This window comes from Cryptomeria japonica, chromosome 6, assembly GCF_030272615.1.
Source record: "Cryptomeria japonica chromosome 6, Sugi_1.0, whole genome shotgun sequence".
Taxonomy (NCBI): Eukaryota; Viridiplantae; Streptophyta; class Pinopsida; order Cupressales; family Cupressaceae; genus Cryptomeria; species Cryptomeria japonica.
The window spans coordinates 285,171,442-285,193,839 of record NC_081410.1 but is presented as its reverse complement, the minus strand read 5'-3'; the positions used below and the strand labels follow the sequence as shown (position 1 = coordinate 285,193,839).

The window sequence follows — 22,398 nt, the reverse complement described above, 5'->3', positions numbered from 1 at the left end:
AATGGACAGATTTTCCATATAGTAAAAAAATAGTTCCATTATGTTTTTCTTAGTCTCAAAGAGCCATGGAAGAAATGTCAGCTTGTTGGTTAGCTTAACTTAATAGTTTACGCTTTCAGACCTTTCAGACAGTTCTTGGAAAAACAAATTTAAATGTGAGCTTGATAGCACGAAGATGCATGCACCGAACAGGTATGGTGTCTGTTTCATTTAATTATTTTAACTACGGAATCAACATTATTTGAGACCTATTTCTCCTCTTTTTTCTGAATTGTCTTCAGCTTTATTATGATGCTATGTGATAATAATTGTATGAGTCAACCTGGGCTTACATAACACTACTTATTCGCAATTTCAATTCCACATTTTACTGTCTTGTATTCTGTGGAAATAGCTTTAAAATAGATCTGAATTAGGATGACAACAGAACCAGATATAATTTAGTTTAAACCTTAAAAATATGTGAAATGGATCTGAATTAGAATGGAACCAGAATAATAAAATTACCTGTAGAGTATTACTTTAAGGCATCAGATTATCTGAGTAGTCTTTGGCGTCTGCTGCAGCATTACTGACCTTTTAATACTAGAATATGGATCTCATAATTGAGATCTGGAGACTTTTTTTCCATCCCAAGTTTATTGATTTTTGCAGCCTTTTGGTTTACTTTGTGGAAAGTTTTGAGTTAATAGAGCCAATCGTGAAACAGTCAGTTGTCCCCAGCAACTTTAATTCCCTACCCCATGCCTCTCCTAATTAGAAATAAAAACTCTCGAACTCACAGAATTTGATTTCATTCTAGGAGATAATACATCTTGAGGTGACAGAGAATAATTCATAATGCAAAAGAATTGTTTTTTTGTAAATTCTCTCTGTTGTTAGGCTATTTTATGAAGGTAAAATCAGAAATATTTCAGATAAATGTTTTAGAAAGTCAAAACAAACTTAAACATTAGGAAATTATGCTAGTTTCAAAGTGTATGCAACGGTTAAGTCTTATTTCATCCAGCGGTTGTTAGTGATAATGATTTTATGACATCCTAATGGAGATTGATGGGGTTTGAAATGTTGTAGCTCATTTGAGAACATGTAGATGACAAATATAGCACTGGAGAGTCTAGCATAGGAATTCTAGAACAAGCCATTTTTTATTTTAGTTGATCTTATTTTTAGAGGAGAAGCTTTGTTTTGTGGTTGAGCTCTATTTGAAAATAATTTTAGTTTTCATGCAATTGTGCAAAGTGATACTTTGAAACCCTATATATATATGGGTGTTATATTTGAGAGAAAAAAATATTAAATTTTGTTATGCTTTGAAGTTTGTACGAAAGCTTATTGTTCAAGTTCTCTGTGTGTGTGATGAATTGTCATGCTGTATGCATTTTTGTCACGTTCTGGCCATGGAGCTCAATCTGCTTTCTGTTAGTTAGATTATGTGACACCGTCCGAAGTTGGATATCGTCTTCAGTGCACACAAGTGCCACATTATTAATAGGAGTACAAAAAGACTATTGCAGTTGGCCTTGAAGATCATGGATTGTATAGACGGGTTAATATTGGAGAGTCCTGGAACTTGCAATGGCTGCGAAGAGTTCTTCCATAAGCACTCTTTGGCATTAGCGATATGGGCATCTCAACCTATCATATCGCTCTTAGTTAGCTTAGGAGAATTTGATAGAAGGCTTACCTGAGATTCAGTAGTAGACACATGGTTTATGCGGAGCTTGCCAGGTAGGGAAGCAACATCAAACTCCTTTTTTAGATGGACAAGCTTGGAGAGCATCCAAGGTCTTATAGCTGGTTCATGTAGATGTTTGTGAACCAATGAATACATTAGCAGTCACTGGTGCCAGGTATTTTCTTCTGTTTGTTGATGATTTTAGTAGAAAAACGTGGGTGTTTTTTCTCAAAGCAAAATTAGATGTGTTTAATGACTTCCAGGATTTTAAAGAATTAGTTGAAAAAGAGTTGGGACATCACATCATAACTCTTAGGTTAGATAATGGGGATGAATTTTGTTCCAATGAATTTGCCAACTTTTGTGCTAAATATGGTATCAAGTGTAAGCTTACTACAACCTATACCCCTCAGTAGAATGGTGTTGTTGAGCGGAGGAATTATACCATTACAAAATTTTTTGGGTTGAGGCAGTGTATACTGCATTGTACCTTTTGAATCAGTCTCCCACACAAGCCATCGAGTAGATGACTCCTAAGGAAGAGGTCTACATGACACAACCTCAATGTTTCAAGGTTGTAGGCAAAGAGCACTAGGTATGCAAACTGGTGAAGGCTCTTTATGGCCTAAAGAAGGCCCCTAGGGCATGGTACATTAAGATTGATGAATATTTGGTTGCACGGGGCTTTCAAAGAAGTCCTTTAGATCCTAACTTATATGTCAAGAGTGTTGGTAATGACATCATTCTTGTCATCTATGTGGATGATATCATCATTATTGGTAGTGGAGCACAGTTGCGTGAACAGATTAAATTGAATCTGTGTCAAGTGTTTGACATGACAGATTTGGGACTTCTGCATTATTATCAGTGTAGAGGTTTCGCAGACAAGTGTTAGCATTTTTATTTCTCAGTCAAAGTATGCCAGGAGTTTGTTGGATAAGTTTAGGATGCAAGATTGCAAACCTTCATCTACACTTATGGAGAAAGGGCTTAAACTATTAGCCAAATAAGATTCATCAATGGTGAATGAGTCAGCATTCAGGCAACTAGTTGGTAGCCTCATCTATCTTACAACCACTAGACCTGATCTAAGTTATGAGGTGAGGTACATATCTCATTTCATTACAGCCCCTAAGGAAAAACATTGGGTTGCAATGAAGCATGTATTGATATATGTGAAAGGGACACATGACTTTGGCATTTATATAGCAGAAGCAAAGATCCTCGGCTGATTGGTTTTATAGACTCAGATTGGGCAGGTTCTATTGATGACATGAAGTCTACTTCTGGGTATATGTTCAGTCTTGGTACAGGTGTAGTCACATGGACCCATAAGAAGCAGTAGGTGGTAGCTCTTTCCTCAATAGAAGTAGAGTATCGGGGAATTATTAAAGCAACATGTGAGGCAATATGGCTACAGAGGATGCTTTTTAACATGAAAATGTCTCAAGTAGGGCCTTCACCCTTGTTATGTGACAATCAGGTTGCTAAATCTTGCCAAGAATCTAGTCTTCCATGAGTGAACCAATCATGTAGAGCTTCATTGTCATTTCATCTGCTAGCTTGTTGAAGATGGAGCTATGATCTTGTAGTATGTTCCAAATGAGGGACGGACAACAGATATTCTAACCAAGTCTCTGAGCCCAGACACGTTTGTAAAATTTAGGGGGCAACATGGTGTAGTTAGTAGAATGACCATTAAGGGAGGGTATTAAAGTAATTGTTGTCTTATTTAATGGTCGTTTATGTAATATTAGAAACTTTCCCGTTTCTTAGTTTAGTTTAGTTCACAATTGTTTCTCTTATAGAAACAATGTTTGTAATTTGTTATTTAAGGAGCTTTTTGTCTCCATTGTTTAATATCAAATGCCATTTCAATTCAAAGCATATGAGCATAACGAAATTTCTGCTAACACAAGTTTGATATTTGCAATGTTTTTAACTGATTCCTCTTCAATTATGACGCAAGATAGATATCCACAGAAGTGCTAAAGAAAACAAACTGAACTTACAACCTGTTGGTTGAAAATTTTGTACACTTGGGGAAATACACAAAATTGTGGTTTCAACCACAGCACACGAGTAAAAACTCTCCTAATTAAGGGAAGGCTCCCCCTATCTAACTACAACTTGGAAAATAAAATAGGATGGGACAACAATCTTTCTTCACAGAAAAGGATAGCGATTGAATAACAACAGTAACCACTTTCAATTGAAATAAGAGAAAGGAAATGAAGTTTTCTGAAAGCGCAAAGACTTCCGTCACTTCCTTCGGGACGGGACAGCAATATCAAGCTCAAAGACTTGACTATTGGAAGTCCTATCTACCCTTTGCTATACTAAATTTTACAACGAATAAAAGATAACAGCTCAAAGACTGGAATAATCTATTCTTTCAACACAAAGACAAGAACTAATGCAAGCTTAAAGACTTGCTGCTATTTCTTATCAAACAATAATTTTTCCTCAAGAATAGATGCAAGCTCAAAGACTTGCTGCTCCTTCTAGAGATTTTCTTATTTTAATGAATCTTCTCTACTTGCAGCTCAAAGACTTCAAATAAGATTGGACTAAGCTCCTTTAGAAGCACTTTGCATAAAAGAAATAAAAAGATTCAAACTCAAACATGTAGCTCAAAAACTCAAAACTTGAGTAATCCTTCTTTATTATTCTTCAAAACTTTCAATTCACATACATAAGCTCAAAGACTTCTTGCTGTAAATTTGGCAGAGTTTTTTGCTTGCTTTCCAAAAGATATCTATTACAATGGACCCTCTCTTCTATTTATAGGAGAGGAGACTTGAGAAAAAGGTGGGAGGATCCTAACTAACTTGAGAGATTCTCTCAACCACCAAGACTTATTCAATAACTAACTAAGACTTTATTAACTAACTAAGACTTATTCCAACTACAGTCCTAATTGAACACAACTTGTAGTTGCCTTACATGTAATTACAAAAGTGCAAGTAATGTGTAACTTGCATTTTACAAAAAATACTTTTACATGTAACTTGCCAAAACAAAATTACAAATGCATAACTAAAACTATTTCATGTGTCTAAAGACACGACTCTAACTGCATCATCCTTTGTCAGTGATGATCTTCATGTCGCTTCAGGATGCTAGAAGTTGAAGTATTCTGGATTGGTAAAGACATCTTGAACCGGAACGGGAACTTGCATCCTTATCTTCTTGCTTGGGGTAATACTAGCTTTTCAAGAGGGAACGGGCTGCCTTCCTCTTTTCATGTCATGACCATCTTTGTCTTGAAAGCATTTTATGCTCTCAACCATGAATTGTTGTTGTATTTCTTCTTTGTATCATCCTTCATTCTTGAAATTTGCTTGCAAAATAAGGCCCATGCCTTAATCCATTGATTTGGTAGATCGTGTGTGCAAACCGGACTGACAAGGGAAGAGAGAAATTGATGCAAAAACGGGCTCACCAGTGAATTTCGGGTTTTGGAAGTTGCATTACATGTGTGGGGAAAACAAGAGCATTAACTTACAATTGCAGGGAACAAACATGCAACTTCATATGTGTAATGGGTAACTACAAGTTTTCACTTGTAATTGGACCTTTAAAACTCATTTTCAAGTGTTTTTTGAGTGCATTTTGGACCAATTTCGGGTTCTGGATAGCTGACCGCAGGTAGACTTTTAAATGGGGAAAATGAATGAAAGTGTGAAATGAGTGGATGAAATGGTATGTACGGATGATGGAAATGAATATGAAAATATTTTGGGAAGATCATCTTCAAGAAAATGGGAAGAACTTTCAACATGTAATCCGGTTCTAAAAACCCCATTTTGAAAGGATGGGTATTTCTCATCTTTGCAACTTGGAATTTCAACAAAAGATGGTTAAAACTTTTATCCTTAAGGGAAGAACAATTATTTTCATCCAACTTGAAATTGGGATTTAAAAATCCCGAATACAAGTAAAGAGGGAAAATGGGGAAGAACAATGCAATTCTAAAATTGTTAATTAAAGGGGAAAATCTCTCTCACAAAATCTGATTTTTGGGGAAGAACCAACCATTTACAAATTTACAACTAGAAAGGAAAAAACAAGAAAACAAGAAAACAAGAAAAAAGAAACAAGAAGAAAATAAATCTTACCTTGCTCCAATCTGAAAATGCCTCTCCAAAAGATGATCAATCTTTGAAATAAAGAAGAATATCTCTTAAAAAGAAATTAACTGTATTCCAAAACCCTAGCCACGTTTTTGAAAAAATGCCCAAAACTGAAAAACGTGGCAGCAAATGCATGAGAAATGGCATGGAAAATGGCCAAGACTCTTTCTAACCTCAATACCTTAGCATACCAAGCCAAAACGATTCATAACATTGCTGAATCGTGGCATTTTTAATGACAAAAAAACGTGGTTTTTTGGCAAAAACGTGTTTGCTGTTATAAAGCTAAAAACCAGCAATCTTAACCTCCATGTGGCGTGAAAGGTGTTTGAAAATGCATAAAAATAGGGAGGAATCCAAAACGCCTTCTATCTCCCAAAAAATCTCCACAAAAATTTGCTAAAAATCCTCAAAAAACATGTTTTTCCTTGCAATTTGGGTTTTTTGGAACAAATAGCAAGTTTAAAATGTATGAAACAATGAAAATTGGGTTTTTTGGAGGATATGACAAGTTTAAAATTTCACTTTTTCAACATGTTAGGCAAAATCGGGATTTTTTGGCCAAATAGCAAGTTTAAAATGTCAAAAATGCACTTTATGAGCAAAATCGGGTTTTTTGGACCAAAGTGCAAGTTTTAAATTGTCACTTTTTCACTTACAAGGCAAAATCGGGTTTTTTGGAGCAAACTGCAAGTTTTAAATACTTGTAAATGGGAAATAAAATCCCTACAACAAGTTATACTTGCTTGCACATATGTAATGGGGATTTAAAATCCCTATTACATGCAAAAACCATTAAAGTAGGGGTTTTTTGACCAAACTGCAAGTTTACTTGTAATTGAGTCAAAAAATCCCTATTTTAACTAAAAAAGACCAAAAAACAATAAAAAAGATAAAAACAACAAAGGGGAAATTTAAAACAAATTACAAGTAACATCTTTTAAATAAAAGTGCACATGTAATAAATCAAAAATTCCCCTACAAAGACCAAAACAATGAATATCATTAAAACTTGCAGTTTGAAGAAAATTCTCCACTTGCAGTCGGGATTTTAAAACCCGAAATTGAAGGAAAGACATAGCAAACGAACCTAGAATTTGACGAAATTCAAAACGTAGTTCAAGGATGGACTGAGGATTAAGCCAGTCCAAGGATTAGTCGAAATTCTGCCTCGAGAAGCATGCCACAGAGTAAATTTTTTCATTTTTTCACATAAATTTCATGTAATGGTCCTTCATTTTTGAAAACTATGGTAATTGATACCTCTCATTCAATTCTAGTAAGCTAACAAGAGAAAAGCAACTTAATCTTGGATCCCCTATCCATCCTCTTAGTCTACGAGGATCCGATGATAGACTAACCTTACTTACCGAATTTGGCTAGGAAGGGGACATTAGAATTTCCCAACTGAAATCACTTGCAACCCTTTGCCAAGACCTAGGTGCCATTTTGCAGAGTAAAAAGACTCATTAAAACCAAGCACTTTTTCCTTGAAACCTCACACCATGGATAGAAAGTGCACCTGTGCGGGCCAGCATGTTGCAGGGGTCCTCCAATAATTTAAACACTGTCAAAACCCTTGAAAGTCCACTGGTTTGTTTTGGGTTAAGCATGTCTGTAGAAATAAATATTTCTTTTTTGTATTTTATTCACATTTGTTGAAACTTGTCAAACCTAAAGTTCCATTGGAAATACAATACTTGACCTTTATGTGAAGCCAACAGTAAGAACCAAAATATTTTCATCGTCTAACTCTTCATAAGTCAAGAGAATTTATAACCTCAGAGGAAGAGAGTTTATGTTAACTATTTTATTTGAATATTCATCCTTTTCCCTTTTACAATTATTTATTGCCTTTTAGGTAATTAATATCTCTTTTAATTGAATATTTTTCACTTTATTATTTTTATTGTTTTTTTGCCCCATTTAATAATTAATAAATTGTCATTTTTCCAAGATTATAACTTATTAAAATATTATTATAAATTCCAATATAAATCCCCCCTTTATTCTTTGGAGAATAAAAATAGGGTTCAAGTCCTTTGATTGATTTAGTTCAAAAAAGGGAACATTATAGTTTGCCCTTCTCAAAATTGCTTACCCTCAAGCATTTGCAAGTTGGGACGCTCAAGAATCTTTTCACCCTCCCAAGTGGCATCTTTGGTGGCAAGATCCTTCCATCGTACCATATACTCTGTTATCTTCCTATTTTTTAATTTCTTTTCTTTGACATTCTAGATAGTTTCAGGTACCAATATAAGTTTGCCTTCGTAATGCAAAGGAACCAACTTAGTAGAAGGACTAGCATGCTGTCCCAATGCCTTTTTGAGACATAATACATGAAACACATTGTGTGTCTTGTTGTGATTTGGTAACTCAAGCTCATAAACAACCTTACTAATTCTTCGTGTGACCTTGTATGGCCCATAGAAATGGGGCTTGATCTTTTTATCTCCACTCTTCTTGATTGAAAGAGGCCTATATGGCTGTAGTCTTGAGAAAATCATGTTAGCTACCTCAACACTCCTCTTTGTAGGATGTTGGTCTGCATATAATCTCTACTGGTTTTGTCTATATTGGAGGTTTTCTTTGGAGACACTTTATATGTGTTGGCTTTGTGCAACTTGTTGACGTGGCTAAAATCGCATTGCTACGACCTTATTCGGCCAATGCAAAATAGAATTTACTCGCCGAGTATCCTATCCTCTCTTGTATAAGGAAGCCCTAATGCTGTTTTTAATCGATCAAAGGGGACAACCTCAAGGTTCCAAATGTGAGTTCTTGACTGCGGGATAACTCAATGGTCGATGTGTTTTGCTGGGAGCACAAGGGGCCTTACGTTTTGAAACAAGCTGGTCTGTATCCGATTCGCAAACTGGGAAATAAAAGCAAAGAAGGGTTAAGAGACCTAAGATTAACAAGACTGGTGTGCGGGTAGACGGATTCAAGATAACCAATTCCTGCTTGGCCAGAACTCACAACCTTGCAGGAACAGTGCAATCAAGCTCTACGATGTACTCAAACCCTCTATTAGGATGCAATCTATGAGGTAAGTCACTGAACATTGTACCATGCCTATCCAAAATGGTATGTATCTCAATAGGATAACATCTTTTACCATGGAATGTGGATGGATTCTTCACAAAGCATTAAGCTACTTGTTGTGCCTAATGCACACACACCCCTTGGTTCACAGGGGACCCTCGTGTTTGGTGTTTTCTTGGGAAGATAGAGAGAGAAATCTCAGTGCGTGGGAATATGAAGTCAATGGATGATTATGTTGATGCTTCCATTGTCACAAATGGTCTTTCAAGAGCATTTTCTATAGGAAATTGGTCTCACCCTCATAAGTTAAATGCCAAATGCACAGGTGTTGTAGCAAACCTTAAGTCAACAAATCCATTGCAGAATCTCTCTGAGATGCGTAGATTACGGCTTAGGGTTCAATATGCTGCAAAGCTAGGGGATGCAAGATATCCAAATCCTTCCTACTGGGGACAAGTTTGCTTCATATCCACACCCGATGGCTGAAAAGAACCCAAACTATCAACAGTTTACTCATTGTGAGTTGGATCCATCTTTTTTACTAGCATCATCCCCTTTGCCAACCACAATCCTGCAACTAGAACACCTCTCCAATCAAAAGAACACTCAAGGCAAGCAATTGGATATAATGCAACAAATTCCCGTACAAAGTGTGACACAACATCTCATCAATTATTTTATCCTCAAAGACCTTTGTTTAAGACTATGTCTTCTGAGTGTATCAGGAAGGTGGAGCTCTATAATGGTCAAAATGCTGTTGTTGCAGTCAATGTTCATTATGGATACACCCAGGAAGACTCATTGGTTATAAATCATGCTTCAATAGATCGTGGGCTGTTCTGAACCATTCATTTTCACACATTCACATCAGAGACAAACCATGATAATAGTGACTCTAAGAGTTCATCTAGGCCAGAAGTAGATTTTGGAAAGCCAAACAGAGTAGATAAGCTTGATGAGGATGGACTACCATATATTGCCTCAAACCTTTATAGTGGTGACATTTTAATTGGAAAGGTGGATCCACAATCACCTGATTCAAATTTCAGCCTCAAGTTGAAACATACAGAAAAGGGGAGGGTTGATCAAGTTGTAATGGCAATCAATGATGATGGAAGAAAATTTGCGAGGGTAAGATTAAGAGAAGTAAGATGTCCATCATGCATGGCCAAAAAGTAGTAAGATGTCCATCATGCATGGTAAGATTAAGAGAAGTAAGATGTCCATCATGCATGGCGATAAGTTTTCCAGCATGCATGGTCAAAAAGTAGTTGTGGAGTTTATAGAAGAGCAAGAAAATATGCCTTTCACAAAAGAAGGCATTGTTCCAGATCTTATCATCAATCCACATGCTTTTACATCTAGACAAACTCCACGACAACTTTTCGAATCTGCCCTTTCGAAGGTGATTTACTTCAAGTGGTGTTGTTCATGATCCTACACCTTTTAAGCCTATGACAATTGAGTATATCACTGAACAACTTAACAGGTGTGGTTACGAACAGTGGGGTAAAGAACAGATGTATAATGGACGGACATGAAGTAAAATGCGATCAAAGATTTTCATTGGTCCCACATACTACCAGAGGCTTGTACATATGGCAAAAGACAAATTAAAATATCGGAATCAAGGCCCCGTGCACCCAAACTCGGTCTTTCCTTGTGATTTGCGAGAATGGAAAGAACTCCCCAACTTCGCGCAAGGCGACCAGTAAGCCGAAAACGAACACCAAATATAAATCACGAATTCCCTCTATTATGCCTGAAGTTCACTTGCAGAAAGGGCAAATAAAAATCGCTCATTCCACACAAAATACCCTAACTCCATCAAAAGAGAAGTCACCATTTTCCTGTGAATGCCCGAAAAGGGATATCAAGCTCACAAAATCGGCTTAAAGTGCCGAAATGCTAAGTTCCCAAGTTCGCGTTTTAGGCTTTATAGCCCGAAAGGAAAAAAGTGTTTAAGTTCGCATTCCCTCTCATTTGCCCAAAAATCTCAATTAGCCAATATACGAATTCAAGTGGCAAACTTTCAAATTCACCTAAATGGCCGAAAATCTCTAAGTCTTGCATCTTGACCATTTAGGCCGAAATGCAAGCAAAAGCTTACAAATTGGCAAGGGGGGCCGAAATGTAAGGAGAAGAAAAAACTTCAAACTCTCAAAATAGTCTAAGAAACCGAAAGGTGAGGAAGAAAGTTAAATCTCGTGAAAAGCTTCTGTTAGCTGAAATTGCCATGAAAGGGCATTTGAACGAAAATGAAAGGAAAATCGTGCAAAAAGACCAAAATTCAAAGGTCGAAAACTCTCAATTCGACCTTTAGACCTGCATTGCAAGGTGAAAAGATCGGCCCAACACTTCATCATTCTGAAAACAAATGAGATCAAGTTCAAGTTCGCACAAAACAACTTCATAGGCTGAAAACTTCAAAGTTCGTGAAATTTCACTTCAAAAAGCCGAAAATAAATGAGTTTCAAATCATAAATTCGGCCTATAGGCCAAAAATGGAGAATAAGTGAAATGTGTCTGAGGAAATAGATTGCACATTTTGGTCAAATTGGCCGGACTTCTTAAGTTAGACGTTCAACTTGGCAAAACAATAAATCGCGCAAATCATCAGTTGCTCAAAATTGTCATGAGGGGGCGTTTTGACCTAAATGAAAATCGTGCACTAAGACCTCAATTGGCTGAAGTTTTAAAACGATAAGGCAAGTCTCACATTTTTGGGCTAAGGTCCGATTTTTGCATAACCAAGGGATGAATCAAGGGTTCTCTCATTTCGCCTGAATTGGCCGAGTTTGCTAGACCAAGTTTAGAGAGGCGTCTTAAACAAAAAAATCTCGCATTTTAGGTGAAGCGTTCGAAATTGGATATGCTTCTTAAAAAAAGGCTTGAAGTTAACATCTTGCAGTTCACCTCTCAGGCCTAAATTTCGTCTAAGTTGGAGAGTGAATCAAGACGAAGGATCGGATTTCACGTTTGAAGAGTGACATTTAAAAGATACATTTCACAAAGAGCTTCTCAAGCCCAGACTCTACCAAAGCCAGACTTTAAATAAAATTTAATATTTGTCAAATTAATTTAATTAATTTTTCAAACTGATTGATTAAAGGTGAAATTGTTTGTTCGCAGGAAAACGACATTGGGAGGAGTTAAAGTGATGACTTAACACAAGATCAAAGCCAGGCGCTAGAAGATGGAGAAGAAGATGCAGGAGTGCGAGATCGGAACCAAACTTTGGGAAGCGTGCTGCTGGACCCCAAGTTGAAGTCCACCACCGAGACCAAAGATCGAAGAACATTCAGAATGCAACAAGTATGCATTCCCGAGAAATGCATAGATGGATTTAATTCCAGAAGTTTAGTTTCTGAAAACTGAAATTGTTTAATGTAAAGCTGCCTGTGGGCTCCATCTAATGAATTCAGAGTGAGAGGACATAGGTCAGCTATTTCCAACTAGCGGATAGACCCAAATTGAAGCCAAACAGTTGTTGGTAGTTGAGAAGGTGGTTGAAGGGATAGCTGAGAATTGAGTGGGCATGGGTTAAAGTTGCCAGCTTCTGGAAGGTAGATCAGGGCCCCTAGATGCAATCAATCTTGGCCATTGGTTCGAATTGAAAATTCTATAAAAGGCAGAGGCCTTTCTTTTGTAAAGGGTTAGACTCTAGTTAGATAGTTAGATTCTAGTTAGAATTTAGTAGTTAGAGGTAGCATAGAGATGCTGCAAAAATTGTTGTAATAGGCAGCTAGAATCAATATAATGGTCATTGATTTGGTGTTTATCGTCTTGGTTTTAGTCTGTGTGCATGGTTTCTTTCAGCATTTTAGATAGATCTTTCTTTTGGGTGTGCAGGTATTTGATGGATTCAGGCTCATACCATTGAGGATATATTGATTGTATGTCCTTGTGTATGGTTAGCCTGAGCCTTTAATTGCATTTAGTTCAATTGTAGGTGTCCGTCTGAGCTGTGCCAAAATTTGGTGCTTAGCCATGCTCCTGCAATCTGAAAATCTTCCAAGTCCCCTTGAAGATTGCACCGTTCTAGCGAGGTTGTGAGCCATTCTGGCCAAGCAGGGAATGGTTATGTTGAATCCGTCTACCCGCATACCAATCTTGTTGATTTTAGGTTTCCTAAACCCTTCTCTTTTACTTTTATTTCCTAGTCTGAGAATCGTAGTAGACTAGCTTGTTGCAAAACGTAAGTCCCCTTGTGCTCCCAGCAAAACACATCGACTGTTGAGCTATCCCGCAGTTAGGAACTGACATTTGGAACCTTGAGGTTGTCCCCTTTGATTGATTAAAAGCAGCATTAGGGCTTCCTTATAGAAGAGGGGATAGGATACTTGGCGAGATCATTCTAATCTGCGTTGGCCGGATAGAGTTGCAGCAATGCGACTTTCGACATGTCAACACTACCCACTTTGCTAATAAAACTGAAAGCTCTCTCCATTCTCTTATCTGAAATATTTGGTGGAGCACCATTGGCCGTGCCACAAAGTACAATACCATCGTGATGAAATCTAGTTCCGTGGTATTGTAATTTTTTGATATATTCCCAAGGGAATGAAGCCATAGCACCCTTAAGACCAGATTTGTTTCCTATGCCAACCACGTAGAAATCATCAATAATTTTGTTGTACCAAGTGTAACGTCTAATCCTTTGTCCCTCCTAGTGCATGGTATAGTACATCCATCTACTACAATAATATTAATCTCTGAAATACTTTTGTGGGTAGCCTCTTCTATTTTAGTAAACTCATCATAAAACTATGGGTTGCCCCATTGTCAATTAATACTCATGTTTTGTTCTTTCAAACACTCAACGAACTTTGAATGGGTGGTACCTAGGTGCACTTGAAAGTGCAACTGAAATGCTACTAGTAGTCTTCTCTCCTTTAGGTACATCTGCCTCTGCTTCTTCCTTTTCTGGTAATGCCCTAGTTTCTTTTGCTTCCTCATCCTCAAAAATTATCTCTGTGTGATGTCCCTGTCAGTGTCCTTTTGGGAGACACCCATGTTCTGGTTCCCAATGCTCTTTGCATGAGAAGCAAAGTTTCTTCCTGTGGAGTTCGTTTCTTGATTCCATTTTCTAAGTAATTTTAAGAAATTCTCTATTTTGGTAACTCTGCTGAAATTGTTTCTTTTGTTGCCCAAAAGTAGAGATTTTTGGTTGTCCATAATTATTTGACATTGATTGTTCATAAGGAGCTGATCTGGATTGCCCATGTGGTGTTGGTATCTGCTGCTCTATAGGCTGAAATCTACCTCTAAGTGTTGAAGTTTTGAGATCCAAGGCTTTCTTAATAGCTTATTTGAAAGAAGTAGGGTCGAAAGCTTTTACTAAGCCTCTAAGTGGGTCAGTTAAGCCTTCAATAAACAATACCACAAGCCTTTACTTTGAGTCAAAAAAAATATAAAATCCTTTTGCCTTGAATTGAAGTGCGTGTCAGCCTTTTTCCTTAGGTGAATCTAAAAAGACACTTTTAGCTTTGTTCGTTACCCAAAAAATACAGTAGAGGTGAGGTGAGAATATGTGCAACATGGAGCAAAGAGGATATTTGGACTGGAAACTGGAATTTAACCTTCCATGAAAGGAAGACTAATAAATATTTTTTGATTTTAGATTGTTTTATGTATTCTCAATTGATTGTAATACTGGAAGATCAGTCACAGCAGTCCAGGGGGGGATCTTTTCAGGAATCAACTGCTTGTGTCTGGAACAATTTATAAATCGAGTATAGAACCAGGAAAAAGATGACTGTTATAACATTAAATTAATGTTTTTACATAGTGCATGATGTTTTTGTAAGTTATTGTATTGTGAATGCACAAGTTCATTATTATTATCATTATCTTTTGGAATCAACACTTATTTGAGATCTGCTATATTATTTCCAGGTACTCGTATGTGGCGGAGAGGGGCTGATTCAGATGGAAATGTTGCAAACTTTGTTGAAAGTGAACAAATTTTGGAGGCAAATGGATATTTAGCATCATATGTGCAAGTAATGTGGCTTTCTTGAAATCTTTTTTTTTAAGCTCCCGTGAGCATTTCTGTTATTTTCAAAATTTCTTTATAAGGTTAGAGACAGAATTGTTCAATCTTGCCTTGTATATAATATATAAGAGTGTATATCATCCATTGAGAAATATTGCACATTCTTGAGAAAATTATGTTTTCTACAGCTTTCCTTGTTCTTGTCCAAACTTTACAGGTACGAGGGTCCATCCCTTTATTGTGGGAGCAGATTGTAGACCTGACATATAAACCTAGCTTTAAACTCATAAATCCTGATGATACAGTGAGTATGCTTGATTTTCTTCGTTATAGTCAAAATCTAGGATTGTGGCACATGTAAAAATTTCACTTTCTTAGGCAACAGCATCATTGGTTGCATGTGTGTGTTATGTTTTTTTAACTTTTATGACATCTAGAATAGGCTCATGTAGTATGCATCTTACAGAATCTAGTCTAAAATTGCAGGCTTTAGCAGCGGAGCGTCACTTTTCTGATTTGAAGAAAAGATATGGGTCAGTTATAGCTATAGATTTAATTAATCAGGTATGTTTTATTGAGAAAATTCAGAGACTTTTTCTCACAGTTCTTATTCTATGATCTCTATGTTGAATTTGCAAGGTTAATGAATTTTAATTTTATATTCTGGACTATTCGTTTCGTCTCATATCACAACTGATGAGAGTACTGATTTTTTGTTCTTTATATTTTTGATAAAACAGAGGGGAGGTGAAGGCCTATTGAGCCAAGCATATGCCAATGCAATGCAAAATCTTGTCAATGATGAGATAAAGTATGCATGTTATTCTCATTCGCTTTTGTTGTTTTCATGATATTCTAGACTCTAGTGATGATGATTGGGTAGTCCTTTCTGGTAATTATTAAAGTTCCATTTGAAGCTTTGTTATAAGACGGTCACTGAAATCTTTTTGCTGACAAATGGAATGATATTTCAGATACGTGCAATTTGATTTTCACCGGACCTGTGGACATGTACATTTTGAGTGTCTGTCCCTTCTATATGAACAAATTCTGGATGATATCAAGAAACAGAGGTGGGCTTGTTTGAATATTTGAATTCATGCTTGTGTCATTGGTTCAGGTTTTTTTAACAATTTTCAGGTTAATGTGTGTCTTCTTAATGGCTGAAGTCATTTTTGTGGGGAGCTTAATATGTAAAGGCCAATTGGTGTAGCTTGTTATGCCAAAAGTCTTTATGTAATCATGCCCACCACTGAAATTTTGAACTTTAGCCCTTCTTGTTTATTATTTATTATAACATATGTAGAAATGTTAACAAGTTCTTCAATTCTTCAAGAAAACTTGAATTATTTTAAACAACATTCACCAAATTATGTTTTCTTTCTCATGGTTTTGAATTCTTATATTCAGTTTTATTCATTGCCACAAACTGTCTATTGTACTATATCCACAAGAAAATTTATTGCCTCACCCTATTTTGTATGTTCTGTCTTCTCTGTGATTCCATTCAAATTAAAGATGAGCAAAGTAAGATGCTGAATTCTTTATTGTTCATGTTTTAGTTGTAGAATTGGATCCTTTCTATCCTTAGATAATACCTTATTTCACAATAGTTGAGTTGTTTTCGACATTAATTGACATCAGTTTTGGTTTTTAAATGGATGACTTGACTCTCTGTTTGCGTTATTTGAAAAATTGGATCATAAATAAAAGATTTTTTTGAATAATAAAAGATTTATTAATAATTAGAGAAAAATCTATATTAAAATTACTTTGTTGGTTATTTGAAAAATTGGATCATGGCAAAGGAGTCATTGACAATGGCAAACTGCAATTAGAAACTATAGGTGAATGTAGTGGATCTATTAGGGAATGCTTTCCATCTTGGCATGCCATTTTGGAATTTCCCTTCTCAGTATGCCATTCCCTCCTAGTGCCCTTTAACTATTTCCCTAGATTTTGGGATTTTGGAGTTTCTCATCCTAGCATGCCACTGCTATGTTCTCTTTTCTCATTTCCCTCTATTTCAGGATTATGGAATTTCCCATCTAGGCATGTCATTTATGATCTTGAGATGTTTTTTACTTTCTCTCACCATTTAGGGCATATGTTTTCTCAAAACTTTGGCCTTTGAATATACAACCCTATTTACCTATCTACACAACACATGTTATCATTAATGGTCTCAAATGGACATGATTAGATGGAGGATGACTTTCAAATTGTACTTAGTATTTTTGTTGACCCGTTAGAGACATGATTTGTGTACAAAGGCATATGGCTGTTGATGCAAGGGGCATGGTTTCGAGTGTATGGTTGTGTGAAGATGGTGCAAGTAGGTATGGGTGGCCTATGTGCTTGCAGACATTCATGGTTCTTTCCCCAAGTCTGCTAATCATGTTGGAAGATATATATGTGCTTTCCATTTATAAAATGAAAGGGGTTAAAAAGGTTGTAGACAAACAAAAAAGAGAAAGGGTTGTAGATTATGTGGTGCTTTCTTTTAATAGGATTAGGGCATTTTACTTTTTTTTTTTTTAGTTTTTTTTCCCACATAGTGTAATATAACATTGTAATTCTTAAGAAATGATTTAATGTGTAGATTTGGCATCTTTTGAATGTCTCCATGAACATTGAATGAATTTCTTATGGTCTTATTGATATTCTTGGCCACATTTGCTGATTTAACTGTTATCTTTAACTAGTTTGCCAGCTGGAATGTAGTAAATTCCTTGCAATGCCTTTATAAGGCACCTTATCAAAGTAACACATGAATTTTGTAGGTTTGTTTATAGATAACTAAGGTATGTTCAATTAGATGTTCTGCATCTTCATTTACCTACTAGTTTGCATGAATAGAACCTGGCTGGCTTGAGGGATTAAGAGGTTTGGTCGCTAGCATAGTTGAACTACTCGCGACTCGACTCAACTCGCCAAGCCCTTGGGAAAAAAACTCGGGGAAAACTCGAGAAAAACTCGGAAAAACTCGGCGAAAAACTCGGCAACTTAAAAACACGCTTAAACTTAGTAAAAAATGCATTTTTTTTGCAAAATTTAATGAGAAGATGCATCCAATGAGTCAATAAATGATAACACAAAAGAAATAAGCTGATTCTAGATATATTTAAATGCAAAGTGTCTACAAAATCGCATCCTCATGAGGAATGCTGATGGCTGGAAGCCTGGAAGCAAACTAGTAAATTACTAAATAGTTTTTGTAAAAACAAAGTTAAATACATCATTACAAATTACAATTACAACTTCCTCTTCCCAGCTCTAGCAAAAACTTGGGGAGAGGTAGAACTAGAGGGTCTAGACTGTCTAGTCGTATAAGTCTGCTGTGGGATTGGGCATGACTGTGCCTCCTCGCTCGGTATGGCTGATTGAGACTCATCATCCTGGATGAATCTATGTCTCCACCTGCTTCGGGCACCGGCAATGAATCCTCATCCTCATCCTCATCCTCATCCTCCTCAATGTCATCCAGCCTGAAACCAAATACACCCCCCTCCTCCATAGCCTGCCTCTCCAAATCAGTGATGTCAGTGTCGGAAAATAAAGGAGGCTGCTCCTGTGATGTCTAATCACTGTAAGGATCTATATCATCCAAGTCAATTGGACCACCTTGTAGTTCCTCTACCTTCTTTACGCGCAATCGAAGATTATATTGCACGTAGACAAGGTCATTGAGCCGTTTCTGCGCTAACTTGCTCCTCTTCTTCATGTGGATTGCTTCAAACAAGCTCCAATTCCCCCTTCCCAGCCCAAAACACAATCAAAAAACAAAAAAATGCATTACTGTTTTGCCATTTTCAACTAAGAGACCCAAGCGGCCGAGTTTTTAACTCGGACTCGCCGAGTTTTTGCCAAAAACTCGCCAAAAACTCGGCGAGTTTTTGAAACTCGGCGAGTTTTCGGCGAGTAGTCCATCTATGGTCGCTAGTATTTACTGCTTCCAGGTATCATGGAGTGGGTTATATTCCCCTTTTGTTCAAAAAACTTAGATTCTACTACCAACACATTCAAAATAAAAAATCATTCTTTACTTATATATTGTGTTGATTGTTCCTCCAACATTGCTTCATCTCTATGACCTACATGAGCTTTATCTCAAAGGGAGGTTTGCTTTGCATTCATTTCTAGATGTGTAGCATTTGAGGGTTATGAAAGCAATATCTTAAGATTCTTTACATGATTAAATATTTACTTTATAGTGGTGTAAAACCTTTGCATTGTCAGACCAACGTATAGGTTCTTGGTACTTGCAAAATGCGGGCATACTTGTGAGTCAAAGCTTGTTGTGGGTGCAAAACAATGGCTATTACACACAACTAGGTACTCAGACCAGAGGCACAAGTTTCCATTGAGCAGCTATCTGAATTCCATTCTTTTGACTCATTTATTCATCAATCCCAGGACGTGTAACTTGAAATGGGACTGCAAAGTATATGCACTAACATATAGGAACAAGTCTATCCTATTTTTAGGCAATTGAAAGTGATTAAACAACTGTTTACAGAAAAGGAAATTGCTTGAAATCACGACTTTAAAGATAACATTAATTTCTGCTAACAAAATACCAATTCTTCAACTTGTACAAAAATAACTATTCTACCCTGCTCTGGCTTTAGGAAGAGTCACAGAGTTACAGACTGTGGCTGCAGGAACAGACAACGAGCAAGTGAATGAAACAAAACTAAGCAACTTAAAGAACAAAGTGCATAAAAGGCAACCATCTAAAATTCTTACCTTGTGGGCCCCCTTGAATGAGTCTCTTGGAATAAGAACTATAACAAAAATTAACTGATTAAGCCCACAACCATATCAGAAACACCATATATTAACTTGGAAAGTAGATATTCTTCTTTATTTAGAAATCAATTCGACAACACAACATTACTTAATACAAAATCAGGAACTGACTAACACAGGAATGCGCAAAGGATTTATAACATTCATCCTTAACAACAATCCAAAATATTCTCTTCACTTCCTAGTATCTAGGTGGAAGCTTTATTTAAAACTCATAAAATATAGGAAAGCTAAGATAATAAGGACTCTTGTCCTTCTTTGAACATTTGTAGATTTTCCCTATATCCTCTCTAACATCCCTCATGACAACTAACAGTCTTTATTAACAGATCAGGATTAGTCTGCATACTCCTTATTGAGCAGGGACAATAGTGACCAAGTCTTCAACAGATTTTTGAACTCTTCCTGCCTTGCTATCCATCCTTTGTCCACGTTACATTGTTGCTATGAATGAGACCCTGTTCCTTCATAAAGATGTGATGTCCCCGATATAATTAAATAATAAATCTAGTTATTTTGTTGTAAGGCCCCAAATTTAATAACAAATCTTTTGCGCCCTTTTATTTAATTAGATTAGACAAGTTTTGGTTGGTTGTGTCTGCCCATTTGTAACCCTTCGGGAAGTTTCCCGGAGCCCATATATATGGCCGTGTTAGTCATTGTTGTAGGTATGTGAATTTTTGGTATCTTTTCTCTATTGTGCGAATTCCTGTTGGAGTTCTGTTATCCGCCATTTCAGAGGTGAAAGACCCTCCCTATTTGGTATTTACAATTTCAGTGAGGTTCACCTCACCCTATTCTGTCATTGTACTTGTTCCGGATCTGGCAAATCTTGAATTTTATCATTGTTTACTTTCTCCGCGTCTCTATTAATCTGGTTTACATGCATAAGGAAGACTCCTAATATTCAGAATCCATTACTCTGGAAGGTCACCACACAAAAGATCACCGTACCTTTGCATCTTCACAGCCACACACCGTACTACCACCCCTCCCCTTCTCACCACCGTACAACCTTCTTTGGCCCCACCGTACACCTCCCTCACCACCGTACGATCTCCTGTGGCCACACCATACACTCTCCTCACCACCGTACGACCCCTTGGGCTCCACAATACGATCGCTTGACATAACCGTACGACTATTATACCGTACGCCTCCCCTCACTCCACTGTACGACATTTACACCGTACGTCGTGCTCTCCATCCCCTACCGTACGGTCTTCCTCTCCCTCCGTACGTTCACCTAGTCACCGCATAGGTGTCCCCTTCCACCATACAATTGATCTGCACCGTATAGGTCCGGAACATTACAGTGGTATCAGAGCTTGTGATCTTGCCAGCCTGTCTTGTCGTGGATGCAAGTGTACACCAGGAGGAGGTACCTTTCAACTGATCGAATGGGGGAACCACATGATCGTACAAGAGAATTCATGGCACTATTAAGGGAGCTAACCAAAAGCCAAGCTCAACTCAACGACACCCTAACCAGAGGAGAGCAGCGACAACAAATCATGGAGGAAACCTTACGACAATTGGCCTTGGGAAAAATGAATGGAGAACAGAATGGACAGGGCGATGATTCGATCACGGGAAGGTCAAACATCCAACGCTCACATTCACGGCCGCTGATGCCGACTTTTCCTCAAAAATTAGAAGCACCACGGGGGGAGCAAGAACCCACCTTTCAGGAGATGCAAGCACAACTGAGTCAAGATTGGAGGGATGCAAATCTCGAGGGGGACATATCCTTCAAGGATTATGTGGAGCTCCGGATGAAATACTTGGGCGGTAGAAGTCGGGGCCATTATGGACACTATAATAATGACATCAAGCGGAAGGTCGGTAAGATCAACCTGTCATCCTTTGATGGGGCCGGAGCGACCTCGGCACGTGCCTGGGTTCAAAAAGTAGATGCTTACTTCCAACTTAACCCGATGCCTGAAGATGAAGCTATCGAGTTTGCAACACTCCACCTGGAAGGGGTCGCGCATGAATGGTGGCATCATGGAATGATCACTCTTGGCCATGACCAGATAACTTCCTATGTCGAATTCACAGAGAAGCTCATAGATCGATTTGACGGGAAGGATCCAGAACTCAATTTCAAGGAGTTGGCACAACTAAAGCAGTTAGGATCTGTGGACAGTTACATCACAGAATTCCAGAGACTATCCGTGTTGGTGACTGACATCTTAGAGCGAAGATTGGTGGTCTTGTTCATAAACTGATTGATGGAACCACTGAGAGGTTGGGTGAAAGGGTTCAACCCCAGCATGCTCACGGAAGCAATAAAAAAGGCCCGTAACATGGCAACATCTTCCTTTTCTAGAAGTTTTGCACATACCAAACCACCTTTCGTTATGAGGGAAAAGGATAATAAACCCTATCCGAAGGGGTCATCGCTAGATGAAGCCACAAGACAGGAACTCAGAAGGAAGAAGCTGTGTTTCACCTGCAAGGAACCATGGGAACCATGACACCGATGTTTGGGCAAAGGAAAGATTCACTATATTGAAGTGATGTCCGATGGAGAAGAGGAGCATGAAGAAAGCGAAACCCCAAGGGAAGAATCAGCCGAAGAAACTAGCCTGGCGGAGAGAATCTCCACATTGGTACGGAGGGGGGGCGTCATTGCCACACTGGCGGGTACCCCAAGGTGCAGTGTATTTAGAGTACGTGGTACACCCCAAGGGCAACGAGTTCTTGTTATGCTCGACAGTGGAGGC

At 37.6% G+C, this 22,398-nt stretch overlaps 1 protein-coding gene across 3 annotated transcripts in view; it reads left to right on the top strand.

Annotated features, from left to right (window-relative positions):
* LOC131031990 (phosphoinositide phosphatase SAC7) overlaps positions 1-22,398 on the top strand; it is a 211,088-nt gene that overhangs the window by 20,527 nt on the left and 168,163 nt on the right. For all 3 annotated transcript variants that reach the window (XM_057962870.2, XM_057962878.2, XM_057962886.2), the window contains exons 9-14: positions 112-192; positions 14,758-14,864; positions 15,075-15,161; positions 15,344-15,421; positions 15,598-15,668; positions 15,832-15,930. In XM_057962870.2, coding sequence (XP_057818853.2) covers positions 112-192; positions 14,758-14,864; positions 15,075-15,161; positions 15,344-15,421; positions 15,598-15,668; positions 15,832-15,930 — 523 coding nt within the window. The remainder of the gene's footprint in view (positions 1-111; positions 193-14,757; positions 14,865-15,074; positions 15,162-15,343; positions 15,422-15,597; positions 15,669-15,831; positions 15,931-22,398) is intronic.